The following is a 14,185-nucleotide window of genomic DNA, read 5'->3' as shown; positions in this document are numbered from 1 at the left end:
ATGGATATGGTAAAGGATAGTATTCGGTCGGCTAATTTCTCGGGCTATGCGCTGGCGATGTACTCGGTAGATACAATTTTTAGGCTTCACAAATTGTGGATTAAGTGAAGTCGGCGAAGTACTCGGTGGATTAAATTCTCGGGTGTCGCGACTCCTTGGATTATGATCTGATGGTATCAAAGTGTACTATCGGTGATGTGTCTCGTTGGATTAAATTCTTGGGAGTCACAATTATTTGAATTTCATATATTTTGAAAATATCATGATTTTCGAGGTTTAGAGTTTCAATTGATTCCTTAATGATATATATCTATGTTTTTAAATGATTTTCTAATTAGTTAATATATAAATATATTTGTACTTACTCACTCATACTTATTCTGACCCGTGTTATTTAACATTTTCAGGTGTTTATTTCAAGACGTGTTAATTCTGATGTTTTACTTCCTTGAAATCGTTTTCTTTGATAATATAAAACTTTTAAACTCTAGAACCGTAGTAGCAGTAGTATTTAGTTTATGTTGTCTATGTTTGTGCTTTCTCGGGTGTCGTCCGAGAGGGTCGGTTTATATAACCAAATACGATGTTATTCCATTGTTGGCATGTTTCATTATAAAGTTATTGTATGATTATCTTGGTATGTTTAATTTTATCGTTAATTGTTATGCTAGATCTAAGATTGGAGTCTCGGTTACCGCCGAGTATTGTGGAATATATGTTATTATATGTTTTATCTTTCTGAGGTTTGCTACAGGTTCCGGAGCAACCACTCTCGTTCTGAAGCGCCAATCTCGATGCTGAGGAAATCGGGTCGTGGCATGACAAATATTGTTGATCTAATCAAATCACGCAAATGCCGATCTTATATATACTTTATATTTTTATTCAAGGTCTTACTTTATGTTTTTGTTTTGTTAAACACACAGATCTCTACGGTTTCGATTATCACCGGAAATATATATTTCATAAATGGATAATAAATTATGAAGACTAAAAAATTAGATAAACAAAATACGAAAAGAAAATGAGAGAATTTTAAGAAAAATATTTTATGATTTTATATTTGTAAATAGAGAATTTAATGAACTAGGGATGCAAATAACAGCTATATGGAGATATATGGTTGTGTGAATATTATGTCAGCAATTTATTTTTTTAGGCTTAAATGTACCAAAAATCACCAATTTTCGCGTGTTTTTAATATTTAACATAATCTTTTAATTTTGACAAAAAAATAAATTAACTTTCAAAAAATTTGCAATCAAAGATACCGGCACCGTTTTGGATGTAAAACGGCACCATTTTAGAGTAGAATGTTACCGTTTTTGGATGTAAAATTACACTATTTTTTAAAGGAAAACATACGTGATTTTAATTGTAAAATATTATAAAATTCATGTTACGTATGCCAAAATTAAAAAATTATGTTAAATACCAAATTTGATTAAATTTACTAAGTTGTTTTCAAAAATTCAAAACATGCAAATTGATTGTGAAGAACCTTAAGTAGAGAGAAGAAAGACATCTATACGGATCTCTTTTCCTTTTCAACGGCGGAAAACTGGTAAATGTTTTTTTCTTGGAACACAACAGATAAACTTCTTCATTCAAAGTCGGTTTTCTAATCGAATATTTCCGTCTAAATCAACTTAAAAAATGTGTCTCATCGAATATTTCCGTCTAAATCAACTTAAAAAATGTCTCATTAGAAAAACTGTTATGACTCTGCCACTGTAATCATTGCATCGCATGGATTATATATAAATTGGTGGATATACATACGCAGTGGCGGAACGAGGGAGGGTCGAAGAGGGTCAGCCGACCCTCCCTCGCCGGAGAATACAAGGGACCGGTGCTATTCCATCACTAGTCCCCTTTAGCTTCGACCCCCAGCAGACTTCAATCTACTGGCTCTTCTCTGAAACCAGTTGCAGCGGCGCCTGCAACTAGATTTTTTTTAGGGTTTTAATGGACCGAACGACATGTCGTTCGGCCCTTTCTTAATTTTTTTTCCAAGCGACATGTCGTTTGGAACATATCCAAACAACATGTCGTTTGGATTTGACGAAGAAACAGAAACAGACGTAGGTCTTGTTTCTGCTTCAAATGTCACAAACTCACAATTCAGCCCCTCATTTTCTTCTCTTTTTCTCTTTTATTTATTAACCCTAAATATTAAATTGAATCATCTTTCACTCAATTAATCACTCTATACCACCTAATTCTTGAAACCCATCATTATTTCTAGTCAACAATCAAAGGTATTGTGATTATTTCTATTCTAACCTAATTTTTGATGTTCTTTATAATTAATTTATTTTTTTATATTATCTAACAATAATTTTAAATTATATCTTTTTAGGTTATATAAATTGATTTAGCAATATCAAGTAGTGATTTTGACAAAACTTCAACAAGTAAGTCCTTTGTAATTATTATTTATTTTTATTATTAATTGTTTATTTAAATTGGTATTTTCATGATATTATGTATGTTAATTGTTACATAAACTGATTGATTTGGTTGTCTTTTAGTGTTTATGTTTTGTATTAATGAATTGATGAATAAAATTGATTACATAGTTAATTTGATGAATTATACAACAAAATTGATAGATTTGTTTTGTTAATTTTATAAGGTAAATCAAGAAATACAAATATATTGAATTTTTTCAAGCCTAGAAATGTTGATTCGAGTACCCTTCATCTTCTGAGGCAACTAGTATTTCACTAAAGAGAAGTCGTGTAGAATTTAATTTAATGAACTTATTGTTGATCATAGATTTCGACTGTGTATTAATGATTATAATGTGGGAATTAGAGATCAAGTTAGAAGAGAATATTTGTTAAAGGGTCCGTGTCAATCATATGGTCATAATTTTCCAAAAAAAAAAACAAGCGACAGAAATGAGAAGCTTTTTAGAGGCATGGTTCAAAACGTTTCCTTGGTTGGAATATAGTGTAGAGAAAGATGCTGCATTTTGTTTGTATTGTTACCATTTGCAAGTCCAAGTTCAAAGAGTCATGACGCTTTTACAAGAAAAAGATTTAGCAATTGGAAAAAGGCAACGGAAAATTTTAATGACCATGTTGGTGCAGTAAGCAGTGTTCATAATGACGCAAGACGTCACTGTGAGGTTTTTCAGAATCAACGTCAAAGCATTTTCCATGTTTTGATTACTCAAAGTCGTGAAACAGAAAATGCTTACCGAACTCGTTTGACAGCAGTGTTTCGCATCTTTCATTGGCAAGGTTTAGCATTTCGTGGTCATGATGAGACTCTTGACTCTTTACAAAGGGGAAATTTTCTTGAGATAGTGTCATGGTATGCCAAGATGGATGAAAAAGTTAGGAATGTCATCGGTGGTAATGCTCCTGGAAATAACCAAATGACATCTCCCAAAATTCAAAAAGAATTAGTTAGTTCTTGTGCCTCACAAGTAATATCAGCCATTCTTAGTGAACTTGGAGATAGGAAATTCTCCTTACTAGTGGATGAGGCTCAGAATTGTTATGTAAAAGAACAAATGGCAGTTATGTTAAGGTTTGTGAATAAGAAGGGTGAAATAATCGAAAGGTTTCTTGCCATTGAGCATGTTAGTGACACTTCATCACGTTCTTTAAAAGCGGCCGTGGATATGTTATTTGCTCGGCATAATTTATCTATTTCTAGATTGCGAGGTCAAGCATATGATGGAGCATCCAACATGAGGGGAGAGTTTAATGGGCTGAAGGAACTTATTCAACGAGTAAATCCTTTTGCTTTAGATGTCCATTGTTTTGCCCATCAACTGCAGTTGATGGTTGTTGCTATTGCAAAGCATATTCCAGTTGTTGCTGAATTTTTTTACTAACATCAGTATGATTGTTAATATTGCTGGTGCTTCTTGCAAAAGAAGAGATGAATTAAACAAACATATTGATGCTGACATTTTTGAGAAATTAGAGACTGGTAAACTTACTACAGGAAAAGGGCTTAATCAACAGACTAATCTTGCAAGACCGGGTGATACTCGTTGGGGTTCACATCATGTCACTTTAGCTCGTTTGTTGTCTATGTGGAATTCAGCCTTATATGTGCTTGAAAGAGTTTATAAAGATGGAACTGAACCGGAGCCGAGGGGCAAAGCAAGTGCCTTGATTAAACTGACGGAAGACTTCCACTTTGTTTTTTATTCTACATTTGATGCTTAAATTATTGGGTATAACAAATGCATTATCGCTTGCCTTGCAACAGAATATCAGAATATTATCACGACGATGAACTTGATAGAAGTTTTGAAAGTAAAGCTACAAAACTTGAGAGACATGGGATGGGATGCTTTGTTACATGAAGTCACCATGTTTTGTAACAAGCATGGCATTGTGGTGCATGATATGGAAGATCAATTTCTTATTCCAGGACGGTCTCGGCGTGCTAGGCACTTGGTAACTTGTTATCATCATCATCATAATGAGGTTTTTCTTCCTGTGATTGATTTGCTTACTATTGAGATGAATAATAGGTTTTCCGAATCTAGCACTGCATTATTAAGGTACATCTCATGTCTTGATCCAAGAGACTCGTTTTCTAAATTTGATCAACATAGTTTGATTTGTCTTGCAGAACTCTATTATGATGATTTCTCTGCTATTGACTTGCATTTTTTGAGAAATGATCTAGATATATACATTTCTGAAGTAAGACAAAGTTCTGATTTTACTAGTTGTGAAGATCTTTCTATCCTTGCAATTAAGATTGTTCAAAATTGAAGACATTTAGTGTTCCCATTGGTTTATCGTTTGATTGAGTTGGCTTTAATCTTACCGGTAGCTACAACATTTGTTGAGAGAGCTTTTTCTGCAATGAACCACATCAAGTCAGATTTACGAAACAACATGGCAGATGAGTGGTTGAATGATTTAATGAATATGCTTCATTGAGAGGACGATATTTGCTACCATCGATAATGAAGATATTTTACAGCATTTTCAAAACAAAGAAAACTGGCGAATTCAACTTCCACCTCTTGCCCTTTCTAATTCTTAGTCTTTTTTTTTTAATTTTTTATGTTATTTATTATTTATCAACTCCAATTTTTAACACTTTTGTTTAATATTAGAATTTTTATTTAATGTACTTTTATATTTTAATGTGAAATTCCGACCCCCCCCCCTAATTTACCCTCCTAGTTCCGCCACTGTACATACATATCTTAGTTGCCAAGAGATTTCCATTGCCAATCAGTAAGGATTTCTAGTTTTGCATCATTTTTACTCATCCTTATTATTTCTCATATGAATAATTTTTTTAACTTGATTGAAAATTTTAAAAACAAATGGGGTCCACCACAACTTTAATTCTCAGTCAAATTTACTGCCGCCAGAATCTATATAGGGCGGAAATCTTAATCTATAGTAGGATTGTGTTTGTATAATAACCTTCATAGTTCACATATACAGCGGCGGAACCAGAAATTCTTTATAGGGGGATCGAAATTTCACATAAAAATTTAAAAGTACGTCAAATAAATTTTTTGATTAAATTAAAGTGTTAAATATTGAGTTGATAATAATAAATAACACACAAACAAACTAATAAAACACTAAGAATTGGAAAGAGCAAGAGGTGGAAGTTGAATTCGCCGGTTTGCTTTGTTTTAAAAATGTTGTAAAATGTCTTCATTGTCGATGGAATCAAATATATCTCTCTCAACGAAGCATATCATCAAATCATTCAACCACTCATCTGCCATGCTGTTCCGTACATCTGACTTGACGTGCTTCATTGCAGAAAAAGCTCTCTCAACAGATGTTGTAGCCACCGGTAAAATTAAAGCCATCTCAATCAAATGATAAACCAATGGAAACGTAGAATGTCTACTAGTTTGAACCATCTTAATTGCAAGGATAGCAAGATCTTCACAACTAGTAAAATCAGAATTATTTCTTACTTCACAAATGTATGTCTCTAGCTCCTCTCTCAAGAAGTACAAGTCAGTAGCAGAGAAATCATCAGAATAGAGTTCAGCAAGGCAAATCAAACTGTGTTGATCAAATCTAGAAAAAAAGTCTCTCGGATCAAAAGACAAGAGATGTACCTTAATTATTCAATGCTAGATTCAGAAAATCTATTATTCATCTCAACAGTAAGCAAATCAATCACAGGAAGAAAACCCTCATTATGATGATGATGATAACAAGTTACCAAGTGCCTCGCACGGGCAGACCGTCCTGGAATTAGAAATTGATCTTCCATATCAGGACCACAATGCTATGCTTGTTATAAAACATGCTGACTTCATGTAGCAAAGCATCCCATCCATTGTCTCTCAAGTCTTGTAGCTTTATTTTTAAAACTTCAATCAAGTTCATTGCATTCACAATATTTTGATCTTTCTGTTGCAAGGCATGCGACGATATATTTGTTATACCCAATAACTTAAGCATCAGATGCAGAATAAATACACAGTGAAAATCCTACATAATTTTAATCAAGGCACTTGCTTTCCCCCTCGGCTCTCTTTCAATTGCGTCTTCATAAACTCTTTCAAGCATATATAAGGCTGAACCCCACATAGACAACAAACGGACTAAAGTGACATGATGTGAACCCCAACGAGTATCACCCGGTCTTGCAAGATTAGTCGGTTGATTAAGCCCTTTTCCTGTAGAAAGCTCACCAGTCTCCAATTGCTACAAAATGTGAGCATCCCTATGTTTGTTTAATTCATCTCTTCTTTTACAAGAAGCACCAACAATATTAACAATCATACTGATGTTAGTAAAAAATTCAGCAACAACTGGAATATGTTTTGCAATAGCAACAACCACCAACTGCAGTTGATGGGCAAAACAATGGACATAGAAAGCAAAAGGATTTTTCCGTTGAATAAGTGCTTTCAACCCATTAAACTCTCCCCTCATGTTGGATGCTCCATCATATGCTTGTCCTCGCAATCTAGAAAGAGATAAATTATGGCGAGCAAATAACATGTCCAAAACTGCTTTTAAAGATCTTGAAGAAGTATCACTAACATGCTCAATTGCAAGAAATCTTTCGATTATCTCACCCTTCTCATTCACAAACCTTAACATCACTGCCATTTGTTCCTTTACCGAACAATCACGAGCCTCGTCCACTAGTACGGAGAATTTCCTATCTCCAAGTTCGGTGAGCATAGCTAATGTTACTTGTGAGGCACAAGAACTAACTAATTCTTTTTGAATTTTAGGAGATGTCATTTGGTTATTTCTAGGAGCATTATCACCAATGACATTTCTCACCTTTTCATCCTTCCTAGCATACCATTTCACTATCTCAATAAAGTTCCCCCTTTGTAAAGAATCACGAGTCTCATCATGACCACGAAATGCTAAACCTTGCCAAAGAAGAAGACAAACAACTTCTAACATTGCTGTCAAAACGAGTTCAGTAAGCAATTTCCATTTCACGACTTTGAGAAGTCAAAACATGCGAAATGCTTTGACCTTGATTCTGAAAATCCTCACGATTACGTCTTGCGTCATTATGAACACTGTATACTCCACCAACATGGTCATTAAAATTTTCCGATGCTTTTTTCCAGTTGCTAATTCCTTTCCTTGTAAAACTTTCACTCCTTGTACTTGAATTTGCAAATAGTTAGCAATACAAACAAAATGCTGCATCTTTCTCTACACTATATTCTAACCAAGCAAATATTTTGAATCACGACTCTTTGAAACTTCTCATATCCGTTGCTTGTTTTTTTTTGGAAAGTTATGACCATATGGTTGACACGAACCCCTTAACAAGTATTCCCTTCGAACTTGGTCTCTAATTTCCACATCATAATCATCAATACACATTCGAAGTCCAGGATCAAAAACAAGTTCATTGGGATTAAACTATACACGACTTCTCTTTTGTGTAATATTAGTTGCCTCGGAAGATGAAGGAATACTCGAATCAAGATTTCTAGGCGCATGTTTGAAAGAATTCAATAAATTTGTTTTTCTTGATTTACCTTACAAAATTAAAAAAATCAATTTAATCTACCAAACTAAGTCATCATTTTAGACACAAAAATCATCAATTCAATTCTTGACAATCAAATCAATTCATCAAATCATGCAAAAAATCATCAATTTAATTTATTTAGAATGTTATCATTCATTAACTTATGGCAAAATAATTATCAATTTAAAAAATAAATAGCAACCAAATCAATTCACTTATATAACACACTAAAGTAAATTAAATAATTAATATTAAAAATTAACAAAAATTTAAAACTACTTACTTGTTGAAGCTTTGTCTAATTCACCACTTCTTGACATTGCTAATTCAATATATATGACCTAGGAAAATATAATTTATGATTATTGTTAGATAATCTCTAGCATAAATTATTTATTTGCAAAAATAAAAAAAGATGAGCTAAAATTGAAAAAATCACAATACCTTCATATTTGAGAAGAAATAATAATGGGTTTAAGAATTAAGTGGTAAATAAAGTGATTAATTGAATGATTGAGGTTCAATTTATCACGACCCAATCTCAGGGCCGAGACCGGCGCTAGGGAATGGGAGTGGTTGCTCCGAAACCTGTAGCAAGCCTAAAAACGTAAAATAATTTTTCTCGAAACATAAACGTCATGCATTGACATACATAAACACATATCATGCAGAGTCATGCATGCCAGGCATGCACATCCTCTGGAAATCTCAAATATCAAAACGCAGCTAGCGTAAAACATTTAAAAACTTTAAAACATTAAAGTTAGATTTACAGAAAACTATACATTACAAGCTGACTTGCAAAACACTTATCTACTGCAGCTCTAAGAGTAAAGTATTGTTTCTTTACATACTTTAAAAAATACAGACTTCTGAAAATAGGATAGAAGTCTGTTGCTTCAAAGCGTCTTTATCCTAAAAGGAAATCTGTGAGGGGTCAGTATATTGGGATATACTGAGTGAGTTCATACATTTAGTAATAAGTATTCAAATAAATCATAAAACGATACTCAATCGTATGCAGCCAAATATGAGATCCGTGAAACCTTAATCCTCAAACATACTAATCATCAATCAAGCAACCCAATCATTAATATCAAATTGTGAGTCCAACTCACTGGTGGGTCCAACCCACTAGATACGGGGACTCTAGGTTACACCGTAACCGAGTGCTCGCTCGTATCAAACTATAACTCAAATCTCATATTTCATAATCATGACCAGCTCATAGTTGTATCAAATCAAAACTGGTGATCACACAGTTCTATTGTCGCTCAATAGGTAGCACGTTCCATCAGATCAATACTAGTTTCAAATCAAGCGTATGCGTAATTCATATAAAAATTTTCCATATAAAACATGCAATTCAAACATAAAGCAATATAAAATAATTGCTTAAATAAATACTTTAAAAACAAATCGTATAAACTCACAGAAAACGCTTATCCAAAAATACGTCGGGGCTTAGAAACGTCAAGCTTCCCGAACTACTGGTCCAGCTGCTTCTTGCCTCGCCGGATCTAAAACAAAATTTAAAACATTTGACTTGTGTTAGAATCCTATTCTAAGATTGACTCTAGACTCGAGACACGATTCTTTATACTTTCATTAATCGTCGTGCTTCTCACGCATATCCCGTAAAACGATATCTAGCTCGTTTACGGATCGTATATCTTTTCTAATTCAACTCTCGTTTAACCTCATTAGGTTAACTATTAAAATCAATCGATACCTAATCGTTTTCAATCGATTTTTAACCTCGACACGCGTGTACAACGGATACTGAACAACTGAATAATCGGGGTGCAAGGGTCGGAGGGTGCACGTTCGTGCAGGGGGGTGCACGGTCGTGCACCATGTATTGGTGCACGTTCGTGCACCATACGTCGTGCACGATCCCCCGAAATCGATTTCCGGGGTTTCCGACCTGTTACATACGTAAAAATGCTCCAAACTCAAGCAAAACGCGTATTCTAAACTCAAAACGCTATATATCAATCCTATAATCGATAAAACGATAAAATCGTTTCGTGGCCTAAAACTTTGAATCGACATAACTCAAAATATATTCGTTTAAACGGTAAAACATCAAGCTTACCGTGATTACCCGTCGAAATACGATCGTTTTGAGTTATTGAACGTCGGAAACGGACGAAAAACGGAAACCGCGCGACGAACCGTACGTAAACGGAGCGAGAGAAAGAAAGAAGAAGATGAAGGTCTGGATCCTTCATCTGTAAGGATTTTATATATATCCTGGCTAAAGTACGCTTTGCTCCTTGAAACTTTTCAAAAGTTTCAATTTAATCCAAAACCTATCCGCATCCAAATTTTAAACGATCTCCGATCGATTCGAAACTTTTACTACTTATTATATATATTATTTCGCGGACTTTGGCGAAATAATTATCATTACGGGATTTATAATTTATTTTATATTAATTTTCAAAGTCAAATCCTCAAATCCCGCTAATTGACTTATTAAAATTCATTATATTAATTATCGGAAAACGCGACACGTGGTACGACTTAATTGTCTTCAAATATTTTGGGGTATTACGCAGTTTTAGGGTTAGGGTTTGGAAAATAAAAGGGAAAGTTAGAAACAAACAAAAACAAAAGGGGAGGGCTGCTGGTGTTTGAAACAGAAGGCTCAGCCTTCTGTTTCACGTGTTGGAACCAAATGGCAAGTCGTTTGGTTAAAAAAAATTGAAATAAAAAAGGGCCGAACGACATTTATAACAATTAAAAAAAAAACGAGTTGCAGCGGCGCTGCAACTCGTCGTCCGGCCTCTACAGCAGATCTTCATCTGCTGTAACTGCCAGGCCAGGGGAGGGTCGCCAGAAGGAAGGTGACCGGTGGAGAATAGCACCGGTCCCTCGGTATTCCGGCGGCGAGGAAGGTCGGCCGACCCTCCTGACCCTCCCGTCGTTCCGCCGCTGCACATATATGAGCATCCACAATGGGATTTCTATTATTGAAAAACTCTTTATTTTAAAAAGTGTAACAACAAAATATTATTCCAATGAACTCATTATTTTTAAAAATAAAAATAAAATGTGTTTAGCTCTCCATATCTAGAGAGCCAAACCAACTCTCTATTTTGAAAATTAAAAACGTGCCATTTTGTCTTTCCACTACATTATTTTTCAAATAAAAAAAACCTTCTAGTTTTCATCCTTTTCTTTTACGGATTGGGATTCTGTCATGTTCAAATGAACATGAGGGGTCATGTTTACTAGATCTACACTATTCATTATAAAATAAGTGGTGTAGATTAAAAAAGTCCAAATTTAGTTGAATTAATTTACACCATTCGTTTCATAATGAATGGTGTAGATTAGTGAACATGACCCATCATGTTCATTTGAACATAAGGGAATCTCAATTCTTCTTTTACTGTTTTCATGAAACAATCTTCACAAATGATACACCAACACTTTTTGACTAATTTTAATAACTGGGTTCAATTTTCTAGACTGAAATCTATCACTTGAATTTTCAAAGTTAGTGTTCTTAATTTTTTTCTTAATGTTGAGATACAATTGCTATATAATTAACAGACTTATTAATATTCTGAAAAATTCACGCAGAGCAGAGAAATATTAGCTCTGATTCTTGAATCAAAAAAAGCTTTTTTATTCATCACTTTAATCTATTCCTTCCAAGGTCTATTGATGCAAGATTTGTTAAAAAAATTCAGTTTCAATCTATAAAATTTATGTTTGGTCTTTATTGAAATAGGTTAATATAAAAAAAGAGGAAAACTTAAATAATTAAAAAATAGATAAATTTAAAGAGTTCATTGGATATAGTTTTAATTTACACTCTCTATTATTAAAGATGCTCTTTAAAATAGAAAGAATTGTTGGAGATGCTCTAACTTCACATGTATTGGATTTTCAAAACAGAAAAAGTAAATAGTAATTTTGATTTAATTTTACAGTCGGAGGTGGTATTAAAAAATAATAATTAAAAATAGATTAATGGATTGAAAAAACTCTAATTTTTATTTTGGTTTTCAATTCCATCCCGACATAGCAATTTTTCAATTTTACCCTATTTCGGATTTTTGATTTTCAATTGCGCCCTGAATTAGAAAAATTAAATGATTTTATTATTATAAGAATTAAAATATGTAAAACAATTACATTTAAGGATCATTTCATTCTTTTTTCTATTTGAACAAATTTAAACAAGTCCTTAAACTTAAAAAATTTCAAATAAATTCTAAATAAAACATTAATTATAATTCATTATTAAATTTCAATACATCCCGCTCTGTTTTCTTCGGACTCGCCATCACCGGACCCATCGACCAAACTCCGCTCGTCATCCACCATCGCCCGAACCATCCACCGCCATACCCCACCTGAAACCATCTCAGAAATTCTTTTTATTTTTATTTTTTTTAATTTCGGTCGGAGCTCTTCCTCTTCCAAGGAGCAACAGCTCCTCGGAAGAGGAGGAGCAGATCTGGAGCAGATGCTCCTCCGTTGAGGAACAACAGCTCCTCAGGCGAGGAGCTTCCGGAGGAGTAGTAACTGCTCCTCCTCTGGAAACATGAAAATAAAAATAAATTTTATTTAATTACTTTTTTTTGAATTTATGGAGGAGATGTTTTTTTGTATCATTTATAACATTAGAAAATATTAGATTATTTGATAAATATGAAGGATCTATTTTGAATATTATCCAAATAAAAAGAATTCAATTTAATATTTTAGGGTGCAATTGAAAACCAAAAATACGAAATAGGATAAAATTGAAAAAATTGCTACATCGGGATTGAATTGAAAACCAAAACAAAGATCAGGATTTTTCAGCTCATTAGCCTTAAAAATACTCAAATATCATCATTTTGATGGCTTGAACAAATGCCTCGCTTGGTTCGTTTTATAACAATTCCTGTGAAGTAACTTCCCGGGAAGTTAACTTCCCAGGAAGTTTGATAAATGTTACTTGTTTCAATTTTTACTTCCCGGGAAGTACAAAATTAATTTTAATATAATATACTATATTTTTAACTAAAAGACATAAATGTCCTTTCATAATTTTATATTGCTAAACAAATAATTTTAATTTAAAAATCGAACAATAAATAACTTAATTTTTGCTTATTATCTCTTATTTTACGATTCAAGTACTATTTAGGAGAGTTTTTAAATATTAAAATTTAAAAATTATATTTTTTTATTTGAATTTTACATAATATAAAATTTTTAATAAAAATATTTACTTATTATAAATAACAATTATTAAATTATATAAGTATATCTTTTGAAATAAATAAAAAAAATATATGAATTTTAAAAGAAAAAAAGAAAAGAATTAAGCGGCCGTTTGGTTCAAGGTTGGGAATGGGAATCGGAATGGAAAAGAATGGGAATGGGAATGGTTGTTTTCATTTTTTGTTTGGTTCAAAGTGTAGGAATGGGAATGGGAATGGGTAAAGTTTAATAAAAAAATTATTTATTATTTATTAATTTTTTTTTATTTTTTTAAATATTTTTTATATAAAAAAATTATTTTTTTGAAATAAATTTTTTTAAAAAAATAAAAAAGTTATTTTAAAAAAATTAAAAAAATTATTTTAAAAAAATAAAAAATATATTTTTTTAAAAAATATTAAAAATTATTATTTTTTATTTTAAGTATATTTTTTAAAATTTAAAAATAATTTTTTTAATAATTATATATTTATTATTTATCATTAGAATTTTTTTTTAAATTTTGATTCTCATTTCCAAAAGTTCATTCCCATGGGGTAAGGGGGGAATGGGTGATTCCCATTGAGGGGGGAATCACATTTCCATTCTCTAGTGTAATTTGATAAAACAAACACAAACAATAGGAATCATTTCCATTCCCATTTCCATTCCCCCCTTTTTTTGCCCAACCAAACAGCCCCTAAAGTTAAATTAGAAAAAACCAATAAAAATGTTAGGAAAGTTCTACTTCCTTGGGTTTTGTTAGGGAAGTTACTTTTCTAGTCAAAGGGAAGTCAAACATCCAACTTCCCGGGATGTAAAATGTAAAAATTGAACCAAGCAAAACAAATTTGCTACTTTTCGGGAAGTACAACTTTCCTAGTCTATTTACCCCCAACCAAGTAAGGCTAAAATACAAATGAAATTTGATAATTTAGTGAAAGTAAAGGTGAATCAAATGTGAAAGGCAGGGATCTCGATGGCCATGGACTCC

General features: G+C 32.7%; 3 protein-coding genes across 3 annotated transcripts; 2 read left to right on the top strand and 1 right to left on the bottom strand.

The window, feature by feature from the left end:
• Window positions 1-3,853, top strand: LOC126668525 (uncharacterized). The gene is made up of 3 exons (XM_050361716.1): window positions 1-59; window positions 672-743; window positions 3,007-3,853. Exons 1-3 carry the CDS (start codon window positions 1-3, stop codon window positions 3,851-3,853), a joined length of 978 nt encoding a protein of 325 aa, XP_050217673.1.
• A 7-nt stretch (window positions 3,854-3,860) lies between these two features.
• LOC126668524 (uncharacterized) lies at window positions 3,861-4,751 on the top strand. The gene is made up of 2 exons (XM_050361715.1): window positions 3,861-4,131; window positions 4,237-4,751. Exons 1-2 carry the CDS (start codon window positions 3,861-3,863, stop codon window positions 4,749-4,751), a joined length of 786 nt encoding a protein of 261 aa, XP_050217672.1.
• An 887-nt stretch (window positions 4,752-5,638) lies between these two features.
• Window positions 5,639-7,394, bottom strand: LOC126668523 (uncharacterized). The gene is made up of 4 exons (XM_050361714.1): window positions 6,734-7,394; window positions 6,482-6,646; window positions 6,127-6,212; window positions 5,639-6,079 (listed from the first exon to the last, which is right to left on the bottom strand). Exons 1-4 carry the CDS (start codon window positions 7,392-7,394, stop codon window positions 5,639-5,641), a joined length of 1,353 nt encoding a protein of 450 aa, XP_050217671.1.
• Between the last annotated feature and the right edge of the window lie 6,791 nt (window positions 7,395-14,185).

This window comes from Mercurialis annua, linkage group LG2 (genome assembly GCF_937616625.2).
Source record: "Mercurialis annua linkage group LG2, ddMerAnnu1.2, whole genome shotgun sequence".
Taxonomy (NCBI): Eukaryota; Viridiplantae; Streptophyta; class Magnoliopsida; order Malpighiales; family Euphorbiaceae; genus Mercurialis; species Mercurialis annua.
This window is presented reverse-complemented; position numbering and strand designations above follow the sequence as displayed.